Raw genomic sequence first — 17,270 nt, forward strand, 5'->3', positions numbered from 1 at the left:
ACCTCACTGTGACGTGAGAGGCTTTCATTTATTCGCAATTTATCTGCTGAAGCTGTAGCAGTGTGAGGAAAACTGAGCAAAGGCAATGCAGTCCTGATTTAGTTTTGTGCTTCCATAAAGCAGGGGGACTTGTGAGAGACAGATTTTTAGAAGAATCGTCAAAATTGAAGTGGTAGAGGTCACGATATCCTGACTTTAAATCTCTAGTAAGACCCCCAAATCCCTCTATTAGCTGCCCCCATCCTTCAAACTTCACACCGTTTATACACAGGCTGATCATATCATCTTGGTTATTATCTAGGTCTCCCATCAGGACTAGAGATGACATTACACAGCTCTTTTTGAAGGCTGAGTAGTATTCTCCATGACGAGTAAACTGACCTTTATGTGTGAAACTGGTGGAGCGCCCCTTTAAGTCAGCTTGCTGAGTGAGACAAAACAAGTTTTACAGATCTGCGATTCGTATCCAAAGCCTGATGGAAGAGGATGAAACAGGCTGTTGGTGTCTGCTCAGTCTCAGACTCAGTCTAAAGAAAACAATGAGGCAAATATACAGTATGAAATCTCTTGTCTTTGCTCTTTTCATGAAGCCCTGAGTCATGACCAACTCCTTCTATCATCTGCACAGCCAGACCTAGAAAGAACTGGAGAGAACCAGATATTTTGCAGTGAACCTTAGCATCCAGCACAAAAAGATGTACATTACTGACATGTTTAACAACACATTTTTGACATGCTCTGCTGCACTGAATGCTATCATGTCGTAACCCCTCCCTAAGCATTGTTGATAAAGCAAAAAAACCTGTGTCCGCCCTCTCTGCAGCGAATAAATCTGCCACTTAAAGTAAGACCCACAAAGCCCTCATTTGTCACTGGATAATCTTCTACTTGTCCACAATGAAAGACAGACAAAGATCAAGATGATAGCTGATAACTCAGAAAATATGTGTCTACAGAATAACAGACTGTGGCTGTGCAGTGTTTTTACATAGCAGTTGAACTGGTATTTCAAACACAACTAAGACTTGTTCAGCATTCAGCTGCAGGTATAGAAGTTGACCTGTGCAGCCAGTGATGCATAGAGGAAGGAATGAAGGTTGTAGGTCATAGTTTGATTGTACCTCATGATTTATGGATTATTTGGATGTAAGAATTTGACTCAGTGCAGATGTGTGTCAGCCTTAAAAGGAGGATGAACCAGGACCTTGGCATTTAGCAGACTAATTTTTTTGCCTTTTGTAACAATCTCAATAAGGAAAAGGCATTATGATGCTCATCTTACTCCCTCTCTTTACTCTCCCTCTCTCTCCCTCACACTCCCCCCTCCTTATCCTGCACCAGCTCATTTGTCTTTCTCTGCTCATACAATCAAGCCTCTCGCTCTCCTTCTCCAGTCCAGTCTGCACTACTAAAAGTACATTTAATACTTTATTTGGTAAGAAATTCACTCCCCTGAAACTTTTTTTTGTGAGTGACAGAGAATATTGTACTTTCTTGCTGTAATTCGGCGATGAAGACTTATTTCCCCCCTGCACAACAGTACTATTTTGTCGGTTGATTGGTGAGGTTAAGCTCTCTGGCGGCGGATGGGAGCGGCTCCAAATGTGCGTCTGAAAAGGTAAGGATGCTGCCGTGGTGTGGTAGGCGAATAACTCTCGGTCAACCTACGAACAAATGTTAGAAAAATTACGAGAATACTGTAGGGGAAAAGCAAGGTAAGTAACACAGTGAGAGTAGTCAGTTTGCAGGTCAGTTAGGGTGAATTTTGACTTCGTGCACGGTTAGCAGAGTAAGCTAGTTAGCTAATGTTTGTTGGAATTTTCGGTAACTTAGCGTTACCTGCACGGCAACTTCTGTCAGTTATGTTTTACAAGCTTTTTAAGTTACTGTAACTCGACATATGTGCTTGATAATACTTTATATGCACTGCCAAGCATTAAACAACAGTTTCGTCAAGGTAAAAACTTTTTGATCGTCTTTCAGTTACCTTAACGTCAGCTTAATGCTCCAGTTGTAATTGTCAATGTTCAGGGGATCTAAAGATGTAACTATTATTTTCAGTTTCAATGAATCTGCTTGTAATATCTTCATTTAATCCAAGTTCAGCACAAAATATTAAACTAGTAATTTGATTTAACTGTCAATTAACAATTCTGTTGTTAACTATAAGAACTGTGAGGAATTTGATTAAACATATGTTTTTGGTTTTTATCTCTGTTTGCATTGCAGGCACATGGGGTTTGAAATCTCTCCAAACTCTGGCTGGGAGATCAAGGAAGATAAAATAAAAAGAGGTAATTAGAATAATGACTTAAATTCATTAGAGCTTGGTTCTTTAAGTACACTAAGATTTAGGGCATGTTTTAAATTATTGTGAGTAGTTAGAGTGGCAGGACCGGCTGCTTTCTGTTATAAGGAGTTAGAGGTAGTAAGATCAACAGTGCTTCTTTGTAGTCCACACAGTTTTCACCCTATACATATGTTACATCATAAACATATTTTACTATTTGTTGTTATTATCACTTGGTCAAGATCAGTGCTAGAAACCTGAAAACTTTCATGCTTTGTTCAGAATTCTCCTCACTATCGAATCAAAGATAGCTTAAAATTAGAGGCAAATTTTGCAGAGGCACAAAGTACTCTATGGATTGTATTTATTTCCAATGGAACATAAAAGATCCTTTTTAAATTCTTGAACTGACACAGAGCAAAATAATGACTATAATTGAGATGCCCTTGTTCAAGGCAGGATAATGAATAGTTTTCCAGCCGTAGTGTACTTGTATTGACTTTCTGCAGGTAGACAAAGTTGCTCTCTTTGCTAGAGGCTTGTGTTAAGATCAAATTGTTGCACATACTGCATCATCTGTCTGTGGTTTGATGTCTTTGAGTGGATGGCTCACAAAGTGACCCCAAAATACCCTGTGGGATCCATGTCTTAAACACTTGTTAGAGTGATGGAAAGTGCTGAATCTGAAGTTTGGGTGACTACACTTGCAGTTCTTTTTTTTTTCTTTTTTTTTTGTAGCTTTTCCTCAGGACATGTCATTATTTTATTCCAGTAAGTTGGCCATGACATATATGAATTGTGGTGATTGTGATTTATGTCTGTGTTTGATTTAAAGCTAGAGATTTATTCTGCTTGCTACTGTCAGTGTGTTTTTTTTTAAGTCCTCATTACTGCTCATAGGTTTTCCTGACAAACCCTTTAGCTTGTTTATTGGTCTGAATTCCTCTTGTAGTTGACTAATTGGCTTCCAGGCACAACTGGGAAGCAGTTACTTACTTTAGAGGCAAGCCATAAGACCCAGGTCTGCTAGTTACTGTCAAAGGATTTCATATTTGTTCTCTTCATCTGTGCTAAGTGCATCCTGGTGGCCTTGGGGTCTAAAGGGCAACACACAGACATGGTTTATGATGTGTTGCATATAAGATGCTGACCATGTTGTCATAATGTACCTGGTCCGAGTCCAGCCTGGAACATTTGTTATGTGTCTTTCCTTCCTCTCATTTAAGTTTTCTACTGTGTAGTGCATATCCAATCAAGAAAAAATACTCCCCAAAAATACTTTGGAATAGGTTTTATAGTTGCCTCTCAGCTTAATAGTCAGTAAGTGTTTCATATTCGCAAGATAGATTTTGGGTGGAGCATCACTTAAAGTGCTTTGAGGGAAACCACAACCCTTCACAGTCACAGCGTGAAGCCCTCTTAGATAGGCATGTACAAGGGTGGTTGCTCTTTTAACTTGCACTCCTCAAATACTTCCTTTACTGGCACTATAGGAAACTGGAGGCTGCTGGTCTGGGGCTGGAAGACATCTGGAGAAAGTGCACTGTACAAACTTAAAGCGTTCAATGTGGCACCAGCAGCAACCAGGGTTATGGAGCTGTTTTGAGACTTACATACAGTATGTGTTGGGTTTTCTGGTCCATTAATTTTTTTAGTCATTTGTTGACAACAGGACAGCAGAACAATAGGAAAGATCCCGTTAAATTTGCTTATCTCTATTGTGCAGCAGCGGGATGGGCTCTGCTGCCAGTTTCTTGCCATCCACTAGACTTGTGTTTGGGTGGTGATAGTTGTGCTACCAGGTGTCCAAATCGTACATTACACAACACAGCCAGATGTGCAGTTTAGAAGGCACGTGACTCTTAATGAGACAGTCTGGACTTATTTTTTCTCTTTACAGAGTGAGACACAAGGAACATTGTTAATTCTTCAGTTAGCAGCAGCTGGACCTGGTTTCATAAAGGTGTTTTTGGATTAAATGTCAGTCATACGAGGTGATTTCACCATTTGCACTTCTTTTGCCCTCTATATAACTACTTAGCCAACTAGCCAACTCAGCCAACTAGTGTACTACTGCCTCAGAGCATCTCCAGTCCCTCCTTCTCCAGCCAATTATAATACACAGAACTGTGTTACCATTACTTTGAATCAATCTGAAAACTAAATTATATGAAGGTAAATACATATTTGAATCTGAGGCTTACAGTAAATTAGGGGTGACACACTACTGTCACAGAAGTGTAATGTTAAGAATCTGTTAATAACTGAATTAGTGCATTAGTACATACATTTGAGGTTACTTTATATAAGAGAGCACTTTATCACAGTCTCCTCAGACCATGTATGTTACCACTACTTCCTATGCAGAGTACTTGGTGTTTGAATAGATCATCAGTGTAAAATTAAATAAAAAATGAATGAATGAATGTCTAGAACATTGAATTGATAATACTGTAAGTGGCAGGAAATGAGGAAATGTCCTTATTTTTGGTAACAACGTCATGTAAAATGAAAAACTCAAGGACTTTCAGTTAACAATAGCAATTAGGGTTAGACATTCCTTTGTCATCATTACTCTTCCCTTTGTGTACTATTGCCAAGGGTATGTTTGGACAGGAGCTTGAGGGCACAGCTATTAAAAGAATCAAGGATAAATGTGTTGTTATTGAGAAATGCACTATTTGATAAGCATGTGTATAGGAAAGACAAATTGCTTGTCTGTGTTACATTTCAAGTCAGTGCCATGGTGCACTGTGTTTGGTAGAAGGCACATGTGCTCTCAGTTGTTTTACGTCTGACAGAACAGCTAAGCACTCACACTTTTCATTGCCATCAAAGGGGGCTAAAAAAAAACTTAGTGAACACAGTAGATTAATGTGTGGTGTCTTTATTTGTATAATAAAACGGGTCTATTTATTCTATGTGTGGGGAAAAGATGAGTTAAGAGGCAGCCAGAAAAAGACAGAATAATAAATAAACTTTTTTGTTTTTCTCTCCACATATCACACTAGTAGAGAGGAAAGAGTGCCTGTGAACTGACGCAGATATTTTGCTTGTCTTTAAATGGTAAAAATACTTAACTGTAGTTAAGTCAGAGGTCTAAATAAATTGTGTATTAATTGTGTATAAATATGGATACATGTATGGATGTAAACAATTTCTGTTCTCTCCACAGGCGAGTAACGGGAGGTGTATGTTGCCTCTCGCTGTAGTTTCCGTGCCACTACCATGAGTTGGAGTTTCCTGACTCGCCTGCTGGAAGAAATCCACAACCACTCCACGTTTGTGGGCAAGATCTGGCTCACCGTCCTCATAGTTTTCCGCATTGTGCTGACAGCCGTGGGTGGGGAGTCCATCTACTATGATGAGCAGAGCAAGTTTGTCTGCAATACGGGTCAGCCGGGCTGCGAGAACGTCTGCTATGACGCCTTCGCTCCTCTGTCCCACGTCCGCTTCTGGGTCTTCCAGATCATCCTGGTGGCCACGCCTTCGCTCATGTACCTGGGCTACGCTGTCAACAAGATCGCACGGGCAGAGGAGCGGGCAGACAGCGGGGGAGCAGGTGGTGGATTTTCACGGAGGAAACCTAAGAAGCACTACCTTGCAGCCAGAAAGCAGCACAGGGGCATTGAAGAGGCAGAGGATGACCAAGAAGAGGACCCAATGATATATGAAGTGGCAGAGGTGGAGAGCGATGGTGGTAGAGCAGTGAAAAGAGGAAGCAATGATGGTCAAGCAAAGGTCAAGGCACGACATGATGGGCGCCAGCGTATCAAAGAAGATGGACTGATGCGCATTTATGTGCTGCAGCTCTTGGCCCGCTCCTCACTGGAGGTGGCTTTCTTGTGTGGGCAGTATGCTCTGTATGGATTCTCAGTACCCCCCACCTACGTGTGCTCAGACCTGCCCTGCCCTCATAGCGTGGATTGCTTTGTGTCTCGACCCACGGAGAAAACTATCTTCCTCCTCATCATGTATGCTGTCTCCCTGCTCTGTCTGGCACTCAATATATGGGAGATGCTTCACTTGGGCATAGGTACCATCTATGAGATTGTACAGTCCCGCCATGAGCGGCTTTCCGATGATGAGCTGTATGGACTGACACAGGGACAAGGAGCTCTTAAAGAAGTAGGATTGAGCGGAGAGGATTACAGCAGCTACCCTTATTCTTGGAATGCACCATCAGCTCCACCGGGGTACAACATCGCCATTAAACCTCTACTGGTATCTACAGGGAATCACGACAAACCGCTGCCCATCACAGATCTCGCTAATGCTAAGATGGCGTGCCGGCAGAACCACGTCAACATTGCCCAAGAGGAGCGTCAGCAGTACACCAATAATGAAGACGACCTGGGCAGAGCAGGGATGGGAGATGCCCCCAGAAATGTTCAGAAGGATGTTCGTCAGCCTCAGAACATGCTGGAGGCTGACAATCAGGGCTACAGCCAGCTTCAGAGCCACAGTAATAGCCACAGCAAGCCTCACCGTGAACGCAAACACCGGCAGGCCTACAAACACGCCTCCAGCAAGACAGATGCAGACAGAGGCAGCACCAGTAGCAGCAGCAAATACGGAGTGATGAAGGGCTCTGAGTGGATCTGAGGTACAGACTGTGACTTCTTGTTAACAGTACGAAACCTCCTCAGACCTCCGCAGTATTTACATCTGTATGTCCTGTGTTAAAGTTTTTAAATAACAACAGGGCTGCCACTTTTCATTACAATTACCATACATATTCAAAAATGTCTGTTTTATTATTATTATTTTAAAAAATGTTAACTCCAATATTTCAAAAAGACAGTCAGCCTAGAGGGAACCTCAACAACACCATCAAAATGTTCCTGGTCTTGTTTTAATGAGTATCAGCATTATGCTTTACAGTTTTCCTTCAGTTTCAGTGTTCACTATTTCACCAACTCAAAGTAAAATTGTGTTTAATGGCTTTTGCTACAGGGTGTCAGTGCTGTCTTTTATTCAGTGTGGATATGCATAGGCCTCCATGCTGCAACCTAAGGTGCCTTATTTGAAGTCAAGGAGCTCCTTCATACTGATTCTGTATCACTTTGTGTTTCGACAAGATGTTGTTACAATGGACAGAAAACAGAAGCGAGGTCCCGCTGTCTATGGGACTAGTTTCGTTACCACCCAGGAGTTAAAACTTGGGGGAAAAAAATGATTGTTTCTGAATATGCAAAATGCTGTTTTTATTTTCACCAAACCAGGTTTAATGGCAATTATAAAGAAAAAAATGAGAGCTCGTTTTCAGTTGGTAATTTCACAGAGAGAAAAACAAGTAAATGCTGTGATAGATTTTGAAATATATCAGTCAATGGATGTTTGACAAAGTTTAATGACCCAATTCTGTTGTTAAGACTCTTGTCACTGTCTTGTTATCTAGCTGTCACAATTTTCAACACTTGATGTTTGTTTATGCTATGAAGGTTTTCTCAACCATTAGTCAGTTAGTTTGTGCATCTGGCCTGTTGTTTTTTGTTCTAGACCTGTTATGGAGAATTTCTTGTCACTGATACATACTTTTATTTTCAGATTTTCAAATTGAAATGCCATAAAGGCTACCAATTAACTCTATGCCAGTGTTTTATTTTGTTAAAAAAATATTTTTATGAACAGAAAGTGCATGTTTTGAATAAAGAATTTGTTTTGTCTTGCTGTCTCTGTCTGATATATTAGTTCTGGCGTCATGGCAGGTTGTAGAGCATGGTATTTATTTTTAGGTTTGCATCATGTTATGGGTGGAACATTACATTTTCTGCCAGTAATTAATATATTTAATCTATGTGAACATATGGATCACAGTTCACTCTATGAAGGCAAATAGAAAGATTCAAGGTGTCAGTCCACTTCCCCCAGATTAGTTTTTAGAGGCACACTGCCCTCTGCTGGGCAGAGAGGGGAAGGATACACATTTGCTCTTGAGTGATGCTCCGGCTGAGAGAGCATGTTTTTAGTCGCAGTTTTTAAATTGTCCACGCTGGTTTGGTTTCAGCGCAGTTCTCATTATTTTAATCCATGTTGGAGACACACACTAATATACTTTCCTTTAAATAGATAAACGGCATTTTGTCTCCTTTCCAAACTGCAAAGTCTATGTGTGTGTGTAGAAATATAGAATAAACGCCATATTTATTACTGTAGAAATTGTTCCAGTCATTAAAAAAAGATTCATGTCAGCTCTAAAAAGCAGCTTGGTTCAGTTACTAGGGCTGCGTTCGCGTTGCGTTTAGAGTACTGTTACAACCTTATGTAAAAACCGATAATTACACCAGACCGCGTGCTCGATATGATCACTTATGCAAGAAACAGACTGATAATCTAGAGATTAGACTTAATTCATTCGATAGACTTTATTCGCTAAATAACAAGACATTACCATTTGAATTGCTGATAACATCATCAGAGATGTGGCCAGTTATTCAACGGTCTGTTGTTAAAAGCACCTCAATACAGCGTTTTCACCGGATGTGACGCCGACTTTACGTTGACGTCTCCGCCAGTGTTTTTTAAAAAGCGGCGGTTGCGGTCGCCTCCTGGTGAATCCGTAGCTACCGATTCTTTATTGCAGCTCTTCAGCATAGTTATAAAACGTAAGTCTTTCTTTCTGTTTCCCCACGACGATGGCGAAACGGTGTATCAGGCGATCAATCCTCGTTACAAACTGGCTTAAGGGTTATTTTGTTGCCCAGTAGTTGACTATTTTTTAGGAAAGCTGAGCTAGCAAATGACAGCTAACGCTAACTAACCACAGCGAGGTTTGTTAGCTGAATAGCAAGGTGGCTAAGTAAATGGTAATGCTTGTGCTGTTGTAGGTGTTTGGTAGTAAATTAGCGCTGCACGCTTTTTCTGCAGAGCTTTTCCATGGCAAGCTGTAAACCTGTCGCAACTGTTTTGACCAAATTATTACCCCAGTCTTTCTTTTGAAAAGGTTAAATTTAATTGTTTATTATGGGCTTTTATTGTCGTTTATACTGTTGGTGGCCTTGTCATAAGTTACTCAGAGAATTTTGAATATTAGATATTATAACAATAGCAGAACTTATTTTCAAGAGATTTTGTTTTTATCTTTATCAAATGTTCATATAGACTTATGACATTTCATTCATACTTGTGTTTGTTCCTCTTTTAAGTAGGATCCTGGTGTTTTGCAGTAAGTTGTGAGCTTCTTTACTGCTCCAGGATCATGCACCAGCAGCAGTATGCAGAGGAGCGAGGCCTTCTTGGCAAACTGTGTCCTGGGGAGAAGAAGCTGGAAGGGAAGACCTTCTATCTGGACAATGTGAAGAAACGGTCAACAGCCCTGCTTTTGGAGGCCATATCTCTTCTAGGAGGGGTAAGCTTTTGGCACAGTGGTTTGCCTGTGGATCGTATGATTTTTCATATGCTGTGAATGTTTTTTGTAGTTGTTGTTTACCGCATGTACAAGGTTTAGTATAAAGTTTTGATCTAGGCTGCACCATCAATACCCCACATTCATTTCTTAAATTTTTGTGTAAATTGTGTGCTAGAATGACGCACTACAACAAGATTTTCAGTCATCCAGATCATGGTTATCCAGAGAGAGTTGACTCAAGGGCAGCTGGACGTCGTTGTGGACACTTGTAGGTAGTACTGACTGGTGGGGAGTCTCAGGTATTTAATCCTGGGGTCGTTATCAAGGCCATTGTTGTCACTTTGTTCTTTAGTGCTCTTGTAATGACAGCCGTTAGAGTTGTTGGAGTCACTGGAGCCACATGTAAACGACAGTTCTTGGAGTTTTTGAAGTCACATGAGGCTAAGTGTGAATGGTTGTTAGACATCCTAGGAAGGAATGAAAGGACAGCATTGCACAATGCTTGTATTTGTACAATGGCCTTGGGAAGGACCCCACAGAGGTTAGATATCTTGGACTCCCCACCAACTGAAGAATGGATGAAAGGTGAAACATCTTCACTCAAGTCCAGTTGCCCTCACTTCAATTCTTGGCTCTTGAACCAAAAGGCATATGGAATTGAAAGTTCAAAATTAGCATCAGACGGAGCTGATCTTATTACTGTATTTTACCTGCTGTACGAAATTGTATTAATCCATTCAAGGACTTGGTTTTGTACCACTGATTAAGTAATCTGTAGATGACTTCAGCAGACAATGCATGGATTATCAGACAAATTGACAGCATCTCAACTAAACACTGGTTTCTTGGTCAATTGTGTACCCACTGAAGACCAGGTTACATTTCTGACAATGAAAGATGCCTCTCAACAGAAAGTGATGAGTAGATGTTTTTTTTCCCCCTGCTGAAGAGGGTCGAGAGTTTCTTGCACAGGGATGTGAACTTTGTTGTGACTGGAAGCCAAGAGGGCCTGAAGGAGGAGAGGTGTGTGGTTACCAAAGGAGGGGCAAAGGGGACAAACGAAGAAGCCCGTCATCCTATCAAGCAGCGGGAGAGTGTCCTCAGCAGTGAAAAACGGCGGCCGGGAACTCCTAGACCAATGGTACTGAACATCAGTTACACATGTATCTTTTTTTAAAACCACTACTTCAGTTTACAAGGGTGAAATATTATTAAAGTGCAATATTACCTGATAACTGGAAAAGGAAAACTCTTGGAAATTGTAAAATGCTGTAGTTTAATACTAAACCTTACATTTAAGTTAATTTGCCAAACAGCTATTAAAAAAAAAAAAAACATTATATCATCTGTAATGTATGTATCTTTTCCTAATTAATATATTTTGACATCATCTAAATCAGCTGGAGCTGTTTCAGTGTCAGTAAGTTTATATATATATTTATTGCTGTACAATTAAAATAGTAACACTTAGATGCTACTTAGGGCCCTCACACAAATATCTTACTGTGGATAGTGTAAATTGTTATATATTCAAATGAGAAATTATGAGAATACTACAAATCAAAAACAAATGCTGTTTAAAAATTCAGACTTTTCCGACATTTGACAACATCACAGTGGACATTGCTATAGAACATTAGCTGGAGTGAACTGAAGTGATTATCTGTGCTGTATTTGTCCACAGGTTTGCGGCAGCCGGGGGAAGGCTCTGCTTGAAAAAGCCATTCGCAACAATGTAAGTTATTGCAGTCAGAACATGGTTTATTTTATACTATACTTTATACTATTTTTATACCTACAGGCTTTAAGTTTTTGTTTGTGGATATTGGTGACATTATACTGAGGAGTGATGCAGTTTGTTATTTTGACTTGATTCTGTTGTAGGAACGACTGCAGGGGAGCAGCGTTTTGGCCAATGCACGATCATGGGGAGTGAAGATTTTGTATGTGGATGGTATCCTTTTGTCTGAGGGGTGGTGAGAGGAATTCCATATCAAATGGATCAAACAATTTGATGCAAACTCTTACAGTGTGTGGCTTGGGTGTGTTCATGTGTGGTGCTGTGAAGCTCTTCTCACAGCAGATGGCACCATATGAGTCCTTATTTTTTTATTCTTACTGATTGTACTTGCATCAGGGTCTTACATGTAAAAGAAGTCTGCTGTGAACCACCACAGGTGTCATGTTGTCAATCATAGAACAGTGTTTGAAAATATTATATTGTTCCTTAATGTTGTATCAGATGTGCTTTCATATCTAAGACAAATGACTCGAGAGAGCTTCAGCATGAAACACAAGAGGCAAGAGGTAAGATTTCACTTCACTAAACATCCAGATATACCAGTTTAATATTTAAAAAAATCAAGCAAATAAATCTTTTATTTATTAATCAGTGTTTGCTCTTTAATATTAATCAGTCTCACCTTAAACTTTCCTTTTCAATGCAGAAGATTTACACCAAACAACAAGGGTCTCATGTTGTCAAAGGTTTGTTTATGTTTGTATGCTAATGTGTTTATTTTCCAAAATACTGTGTGTAAGTGAAGTAATTTTATTGCCTTTTCTGTTTCTCTTTACTTCTCCTGGTCCACAGCTGCAGCTTTAAGGTCTCCATATCTTAAAATTGAAGACCTAAGCAGGTGAGTTTCTTCCTTCATTCAGTACAGTTTGTGTTTATTTTCTCTCTAGCACAAGTGGGGGATTTGACAGACATTTGAAGACACTCAGTCTTCTTTAATCCTTTGTTTTTCATTCAAGTCAATCATGACAGATGAACCAGCCAATTCAGCAAGGCAGAGGGAAGTGACTTTTTAGACCTGCCTGGGTTCATGTAATGGTTGTTCAGTATCAGATTAGATCCTTTCTTGCAGTTGAAGCATAATGACAGTGAAACAACAATTGGCAGCAGTGACCTGTCTCTGTGTTTCTGCCCTTCCTACCCCACTGGGCGCTAGTTCTGGAGGTTTGCATTTCAGCTCAGATGATTTTCTTAATTGAACCTGTTAAGGAGTCCCATCATGTAATGTGACGAGCCCTCCCCTCAGTGATGCAGCTCCCCAGGAGCCCAGAGCTCAAGCGGATACGATTTCTATTCGATGAGGCTTTGCATGCTCCACTGGCAGTTCCTGCAGGGGATCTCTATGTGCTAACAGGTCTTTTCATTTGCCCTCTCATTCCAGTTAATTGAAGTGCTCTGGCTAATGCATATGCCATCACTGAGAAACTGAACCCATGGCATCAGAAACAGTTGAATATTAGCCTCACCGGGGTCGATCTCAGATGTGTAATCTCATATTCACCTCTGCAAAGTAGTGAAATATTTTCAGTGTGAGAATATAACGGTGATAATATTCTTAGTTCTAATATTATTTTGTTCACATTCAGATGTGCAGTGTCATTGCATTGTGTTTTGTTTTTCCATTTTTTTTGACCAACCAGGAAATACAGGCCCTTGCATATGCAGTCTATGACCTTCCCATCTCTCTGCTACTTGGGACGATTTAGTCCTTTTGAATCTCCTCCCCCTCAGTTTGAAAAACAGATGGAGAAAGGAGAAGATAAGACAAGGTTTGTTTAACAGTGCTTGGATCACTATTGATGATTGATAAGGACCATTTGCTTGATAGATTTAAGTTAATTTCTTGTCTGGGTTTGATAGTAAAAAAAAACATGAAATAGGAAACCCATTAGGGAATTTTGTTAGAGCTGTTAAAAAAACCTTTAATTCAGGGTTTATCATAATTTGTTTGTTTTTTGTTGATTAGGGAGAAGAAAAAGGTTGAAAGCAGCACTCAGGACAAATCCATACCCCCACTCAGCTGTAACCCTTCACCATGGCGGCCACGCAAAAAGGAGTCGTTGTACTGTGAATGTTGTCATCAACCCTTCACTAATCTGGAGGAGGTGGAAATCTTTTGAAAATGTTCTAGTTGATACTTGAGGATTTCTTTTAACCTTCATTGTACATGTGTGACATAGTGTTTGATGGGGTCTTTGTTGGACTTTACAGCACTTACAGTCTGATCAGCACCGCATGTTTGTGCTGGATCCCTCCAGCTACAGTGTGGTGGATCAACTTGTGGCTGAAATGCTTCCAGGATTCAACCCCAATCCATCTCCACAACCAGAAGAAACTTTGAACAGGTGAGTTTTATTTTTACACAGCAATGTCCAGATTAAGTGTAATTCTCGTATTTCACTTTTTTGCAAGAACAGTGGTTTTTCTGTGTTTTAAATTGAGGATTTTTATGATTTTTAACATCCTCTTCCTAGACCACCAACTCCTTTGCCAATCCAGGACGTCTGTGAACTGGAGCCTCTCACTGATGTTGAGACCGAATGTGCTGTTCAGGCCCTGCGCAGGCAAAGTTCATCATTCAATACTCGCATCTCCAGCCCTACTAGGGGTCCTCTTTCCATTGGCCCTGCCAGCCCATCGCCAGGAGTCCAGTTTCCCATCCCAAGTCCAGCCTCTCCACCTCCTGACATCCAGTCATCCACTCCTGCAGAGAGCCACTTCCCTGACATCCACCCTCATCCTTCAAGCCCAGCCATGCCTGTACTTGAAGTTGAACCACAAGCCCACGCCTCAGCCAGCCAGCAGCCGTCCCTCTACCCTGACCGCCCATGTCCATCCCCTGACCCTTACTCCCTTCCCCCAGTCCTGAGCCCACAAATCCCTTATTCCTCCTACATAATGGAGCCACACAGCCCGTACTCAGAGCCCCCCATCCTCAGTCCTCAGCTATACATTGCAGAGGAAGCTGCAGAAGGAGTGATTTGTGAAATGGACACGGCAGAGAGTTTGTCTGAGTCTGTCTTAGCTGTCACAGTTCCTGTCTCCCTCTCACTTCTTCCCTCTGTGGCTGTTACAAATACAGAAGTGAAGGGATCAAACCAAGATGGTCTTTTAGTATTCACAGGGATCATATATTCCAGCAATGATTTGGAGTGTGATAAGGTGGTTTCAGGTAGATCCCGATCCCTGCCTCGACCGTCAGCTACGGCACCTAACCCTAAAAAACGCTGTCGATCAGCCAGCCCTGATTGCAGCCACAGCAAAAGGAGGAGGACTACAGCGAACTTTGGTTATAACTGTAGATGGACTGAACAAGGATATAAATCTGCAAAACCAGAATGTGACATCATGGCAAAGCCTGAGGGGTGTTTATTGTTTGACAAGGCCTCTTGTCAGATAATACAGTGCTGTTCTCAGCAAAAGGTCTCTTCAACATGCACTATGGAAACACTTGATTTAAAACAGGCTTTTACCTCGTTTTGTTTTCCCACTGTACAGAATTTCACTTGGTCACCAAGTCAAATGGACATTTTTGGTCATGGTGGCACCTCAGTTGCTACTCCATCAATAGAAAAGACTATTGATCCTCCTCTTCAGTTCCCCAATGATAAATCTCACAGTGCGTTTTCCAGCCAAGACTCTCAGCGCTCACTGTCCCACTCTACCTCAGTGTGCATCGAGTCAGGCCTCATCCCAAACTTAGCCACGCTCTCTCCATCATCATCAGACTCTGACTGGGACTGTGAGCTGCTGTCACGGCTGGGCCCGACCTCGGCCACACCTCTGTCGCCCACTGAGCAGAGCTGTGAGCTCGACAAGGACCTCCTCCACAGGCCGTGCACCTGGATGCACGACACCAGCTATGAGTCACGCCTGCACACTGTCCTTCAGCCGTCAAACCCAGCGACCTCACTATGTGGGGAGGAAATGGACCCCTCAGTATTTTCCAGGACTGTAGTACAGATAGTTGAGGTTCAGCACTGACGATTATTTTCTTGATCTTTTTAAAGAACTGGAAGAACCACTACTGAAAGATGCACAAGGCACCTGGAGTAATAAGACTTCAGCAGCTTTCACGTATGAATTTGCCCTTTGACACATGCAGCACACAGATAATGTCCGTGTGAGATGCCTTCTCACCTGCTGGAAATAATCCCTTTTAGTTTACCTGCCTGCAGGAGAACAGCACTGAAGGAGAGAACGTTATCAACACACCCTCTCACTCAGTGTGAATTCTCCGGACAGTTACCTGCTGTGCTCACGCATCAGCCCAGATGGACATTACGCAGTCTTTATGCCAGGGAACTGGCATGTCAATGTCTGTTTAATGTCTGGTCTTCCTGATACAGACATTTGTGTTCGCACATGCAGCTCCGTGAGGTAATGTCCAAAAAAGTTCAGGTTTGCAGTGCATGTGCGAAAGCAGCTTTTGACTTTGCAGCTTCGTATCCCACCCCAAGAAACAATGGGCAGCACTTAAGCTCTTTTAAACTAAGCCACTGAAGTGTACACTGAATAAATATTTAAATTTAGTGCAAACTAAAATGTAATACTCAGCTGTTTTAGCCATGAATATTTTTATTCTTCGTTGTCATAGATGCATGGTGGATGCTGCATCTTCCCATGAATTTAAAGAGCATCCATTATCATTTTTACTCTCATCCCCTAAATCTCCTTGTGCACAGAACCCAAGTAATATTCTGCATGTTGTGCTGACTGTGGTCTTTCAGCAGCTATGTCCGGGAACACATGGTGGTATTGAGAATTTAATGAGGCTTTTCTGAAGGGGGCATTACTCAATTACTCTAAGTGCTGCGTCTGGATCAGATCCCGATTGCGCTAGCGTTGGTGGTCAAACAGGCGAGGCGTTAGTAGAGCAGAGGACTCACACGACCTGTGAGACAAACTGTCTGATTAATGTCAAACAGCTTTTCCTGCCTTTTGAAGGTGGGCTGAAGGACTGGCTTTGTCAAGGAGAGACGAGTGCTTCACAGTAGTGCACCGCAGCCACAGGGAGGTTTATTATCTTCACTTGTCAGTATTTGAAATGAAAGGTCGCTCACCATTAAAGCCTGGCTATAGGTCATCAGAGCAGACAAAAATCAAAACCCCATGTTGTCCAGAAATCACACCTTCCTTTGAATGTATCATACAGACCTTTAAAACACAGTTGCAAATTGCAACAAGCAAGGAGAAACCACATGATTTCAGCATGTGGAAGACTAGCAGCTCTCTTCTGAAAATGTGAAATTAAATCTTGTACAGTCTTCAAATAAATGTTTTTAATCCTAAACTTTTCCTGCTGCATGATTCAGAAAAAATTGAAAAAGTTAAGAACTGTGGGGGCGTACTGTACGCAATTTTTCTCGTTTACTTAATAATAGCTGATGCTGCTTGTTGGGTAAGGGAGAGCCAAACAGGGAGGCAAGGATGGAGCAAGGGCAACAGTGGGTCGATGTGTCCTGTTTGGCTCGTCAGCCCAGCTTCCAGCTGACACAAACAATATTTGATATCTAATCTCCATGCCCTGGTGCATAACCCATTACTTTCTAGATTTGATGGCATGAAGGGATCCTTTGTGTGAGTGGCCCTGTTTGTTGCCAGAGAAGGGAGAACAATCCCAGCCTTTAACTGAGGGGACTTTTTGGTTGTTGTGTGCTGTATAGACTTTGATGGGAAGTGGAGAGGAATGAGGGGAGTTATGTCATGTGAGGATGTAATTTCCAGCAGGGAGTTGAGGGTTTAAGTTCGAGTGAGATATAAAGCTCAAAATCACAATTACTTTGGTCAAAGAACTTGGCACATCTGTCCACATCCTCCTGCTGGACTAG

At 41.5% G+C, this 17,270-nt stretch overlaps 2 protein-coding genes across 2 annotated transcripts; both read left to right on the forward strand.

Moving 5' to 3' along the window:
• Nucleotides 1–1,216: 1,216 nt before the first annotated feature.
• On the forward strand, nt 1,217–7,941 carry LOC108898740 (gap junction gamma-1 protein). The gene is made up of 3 exons (XM_018698761.2): nt 1,217–1,618; nt 2,230–2,294; nt 5,466–7,941. The coding sequence occupies exon 3, from the start codon at nt 5,519–5,521 to the stop codon at nt 6,893–6,895; it is 1,377 nt and encodes a 458-aa protein (XP_018554277.1). The 5' UTR covers nt 1,217–1,618; nt 2,230–2,294; nt 5,466–5,518; the 3' UTR covers nt 6,896–7,941.
• A 782-nt stretch (nt 7,942–8,723) lies between these two features.
• dbf4b (DBF4 zinc finger B) lies at nt 8,724–15,651 on the forward strand. Its single transcript, XM_018698753.2, has 12 exons — nt 8,724–8,898; nt 9,439–9,641; nt 10,591–10,782; nt 11,326–11,376; nt 11,526–11,595; nt 11,884–11,948; nt 12,089–12,128; nt 12,235–12,280; nt 13,080–13,208; nt 13,406–13,544; nt 13,651–13,784; nt 13,914–15,651. The coding sequence occupies exons 2-12, from the start codon at nt 9,492–9,494 to the stop codon at nt 15,421–15,423; spliced, it is 2,526 nt and encodes an 841-aa protein (XP_018554269.1). The 5' UTR covers nt 8,724–8,898; nt 9,439–9,491; the 3' UTR covers nt 15,424–15,651.
• The last annotated feature ends 1,619 nt before the right edge of the window (nt 15,652–17,270 follow it).

Source organism: Lates calcarifer, linkage group LG23 (assembly GCF_001640805.2).
Source record: "Lates calcarifer isolate ASB-BC8 linkage group LG23, TLL_Latcal_v3, whole genome shotgun sequence".
NCBI classification, from domain to species: Eukaryota; Metazoa; Chordata; class Actinopteri; family Centropomidae; genus Lates; species Lates calcarifer.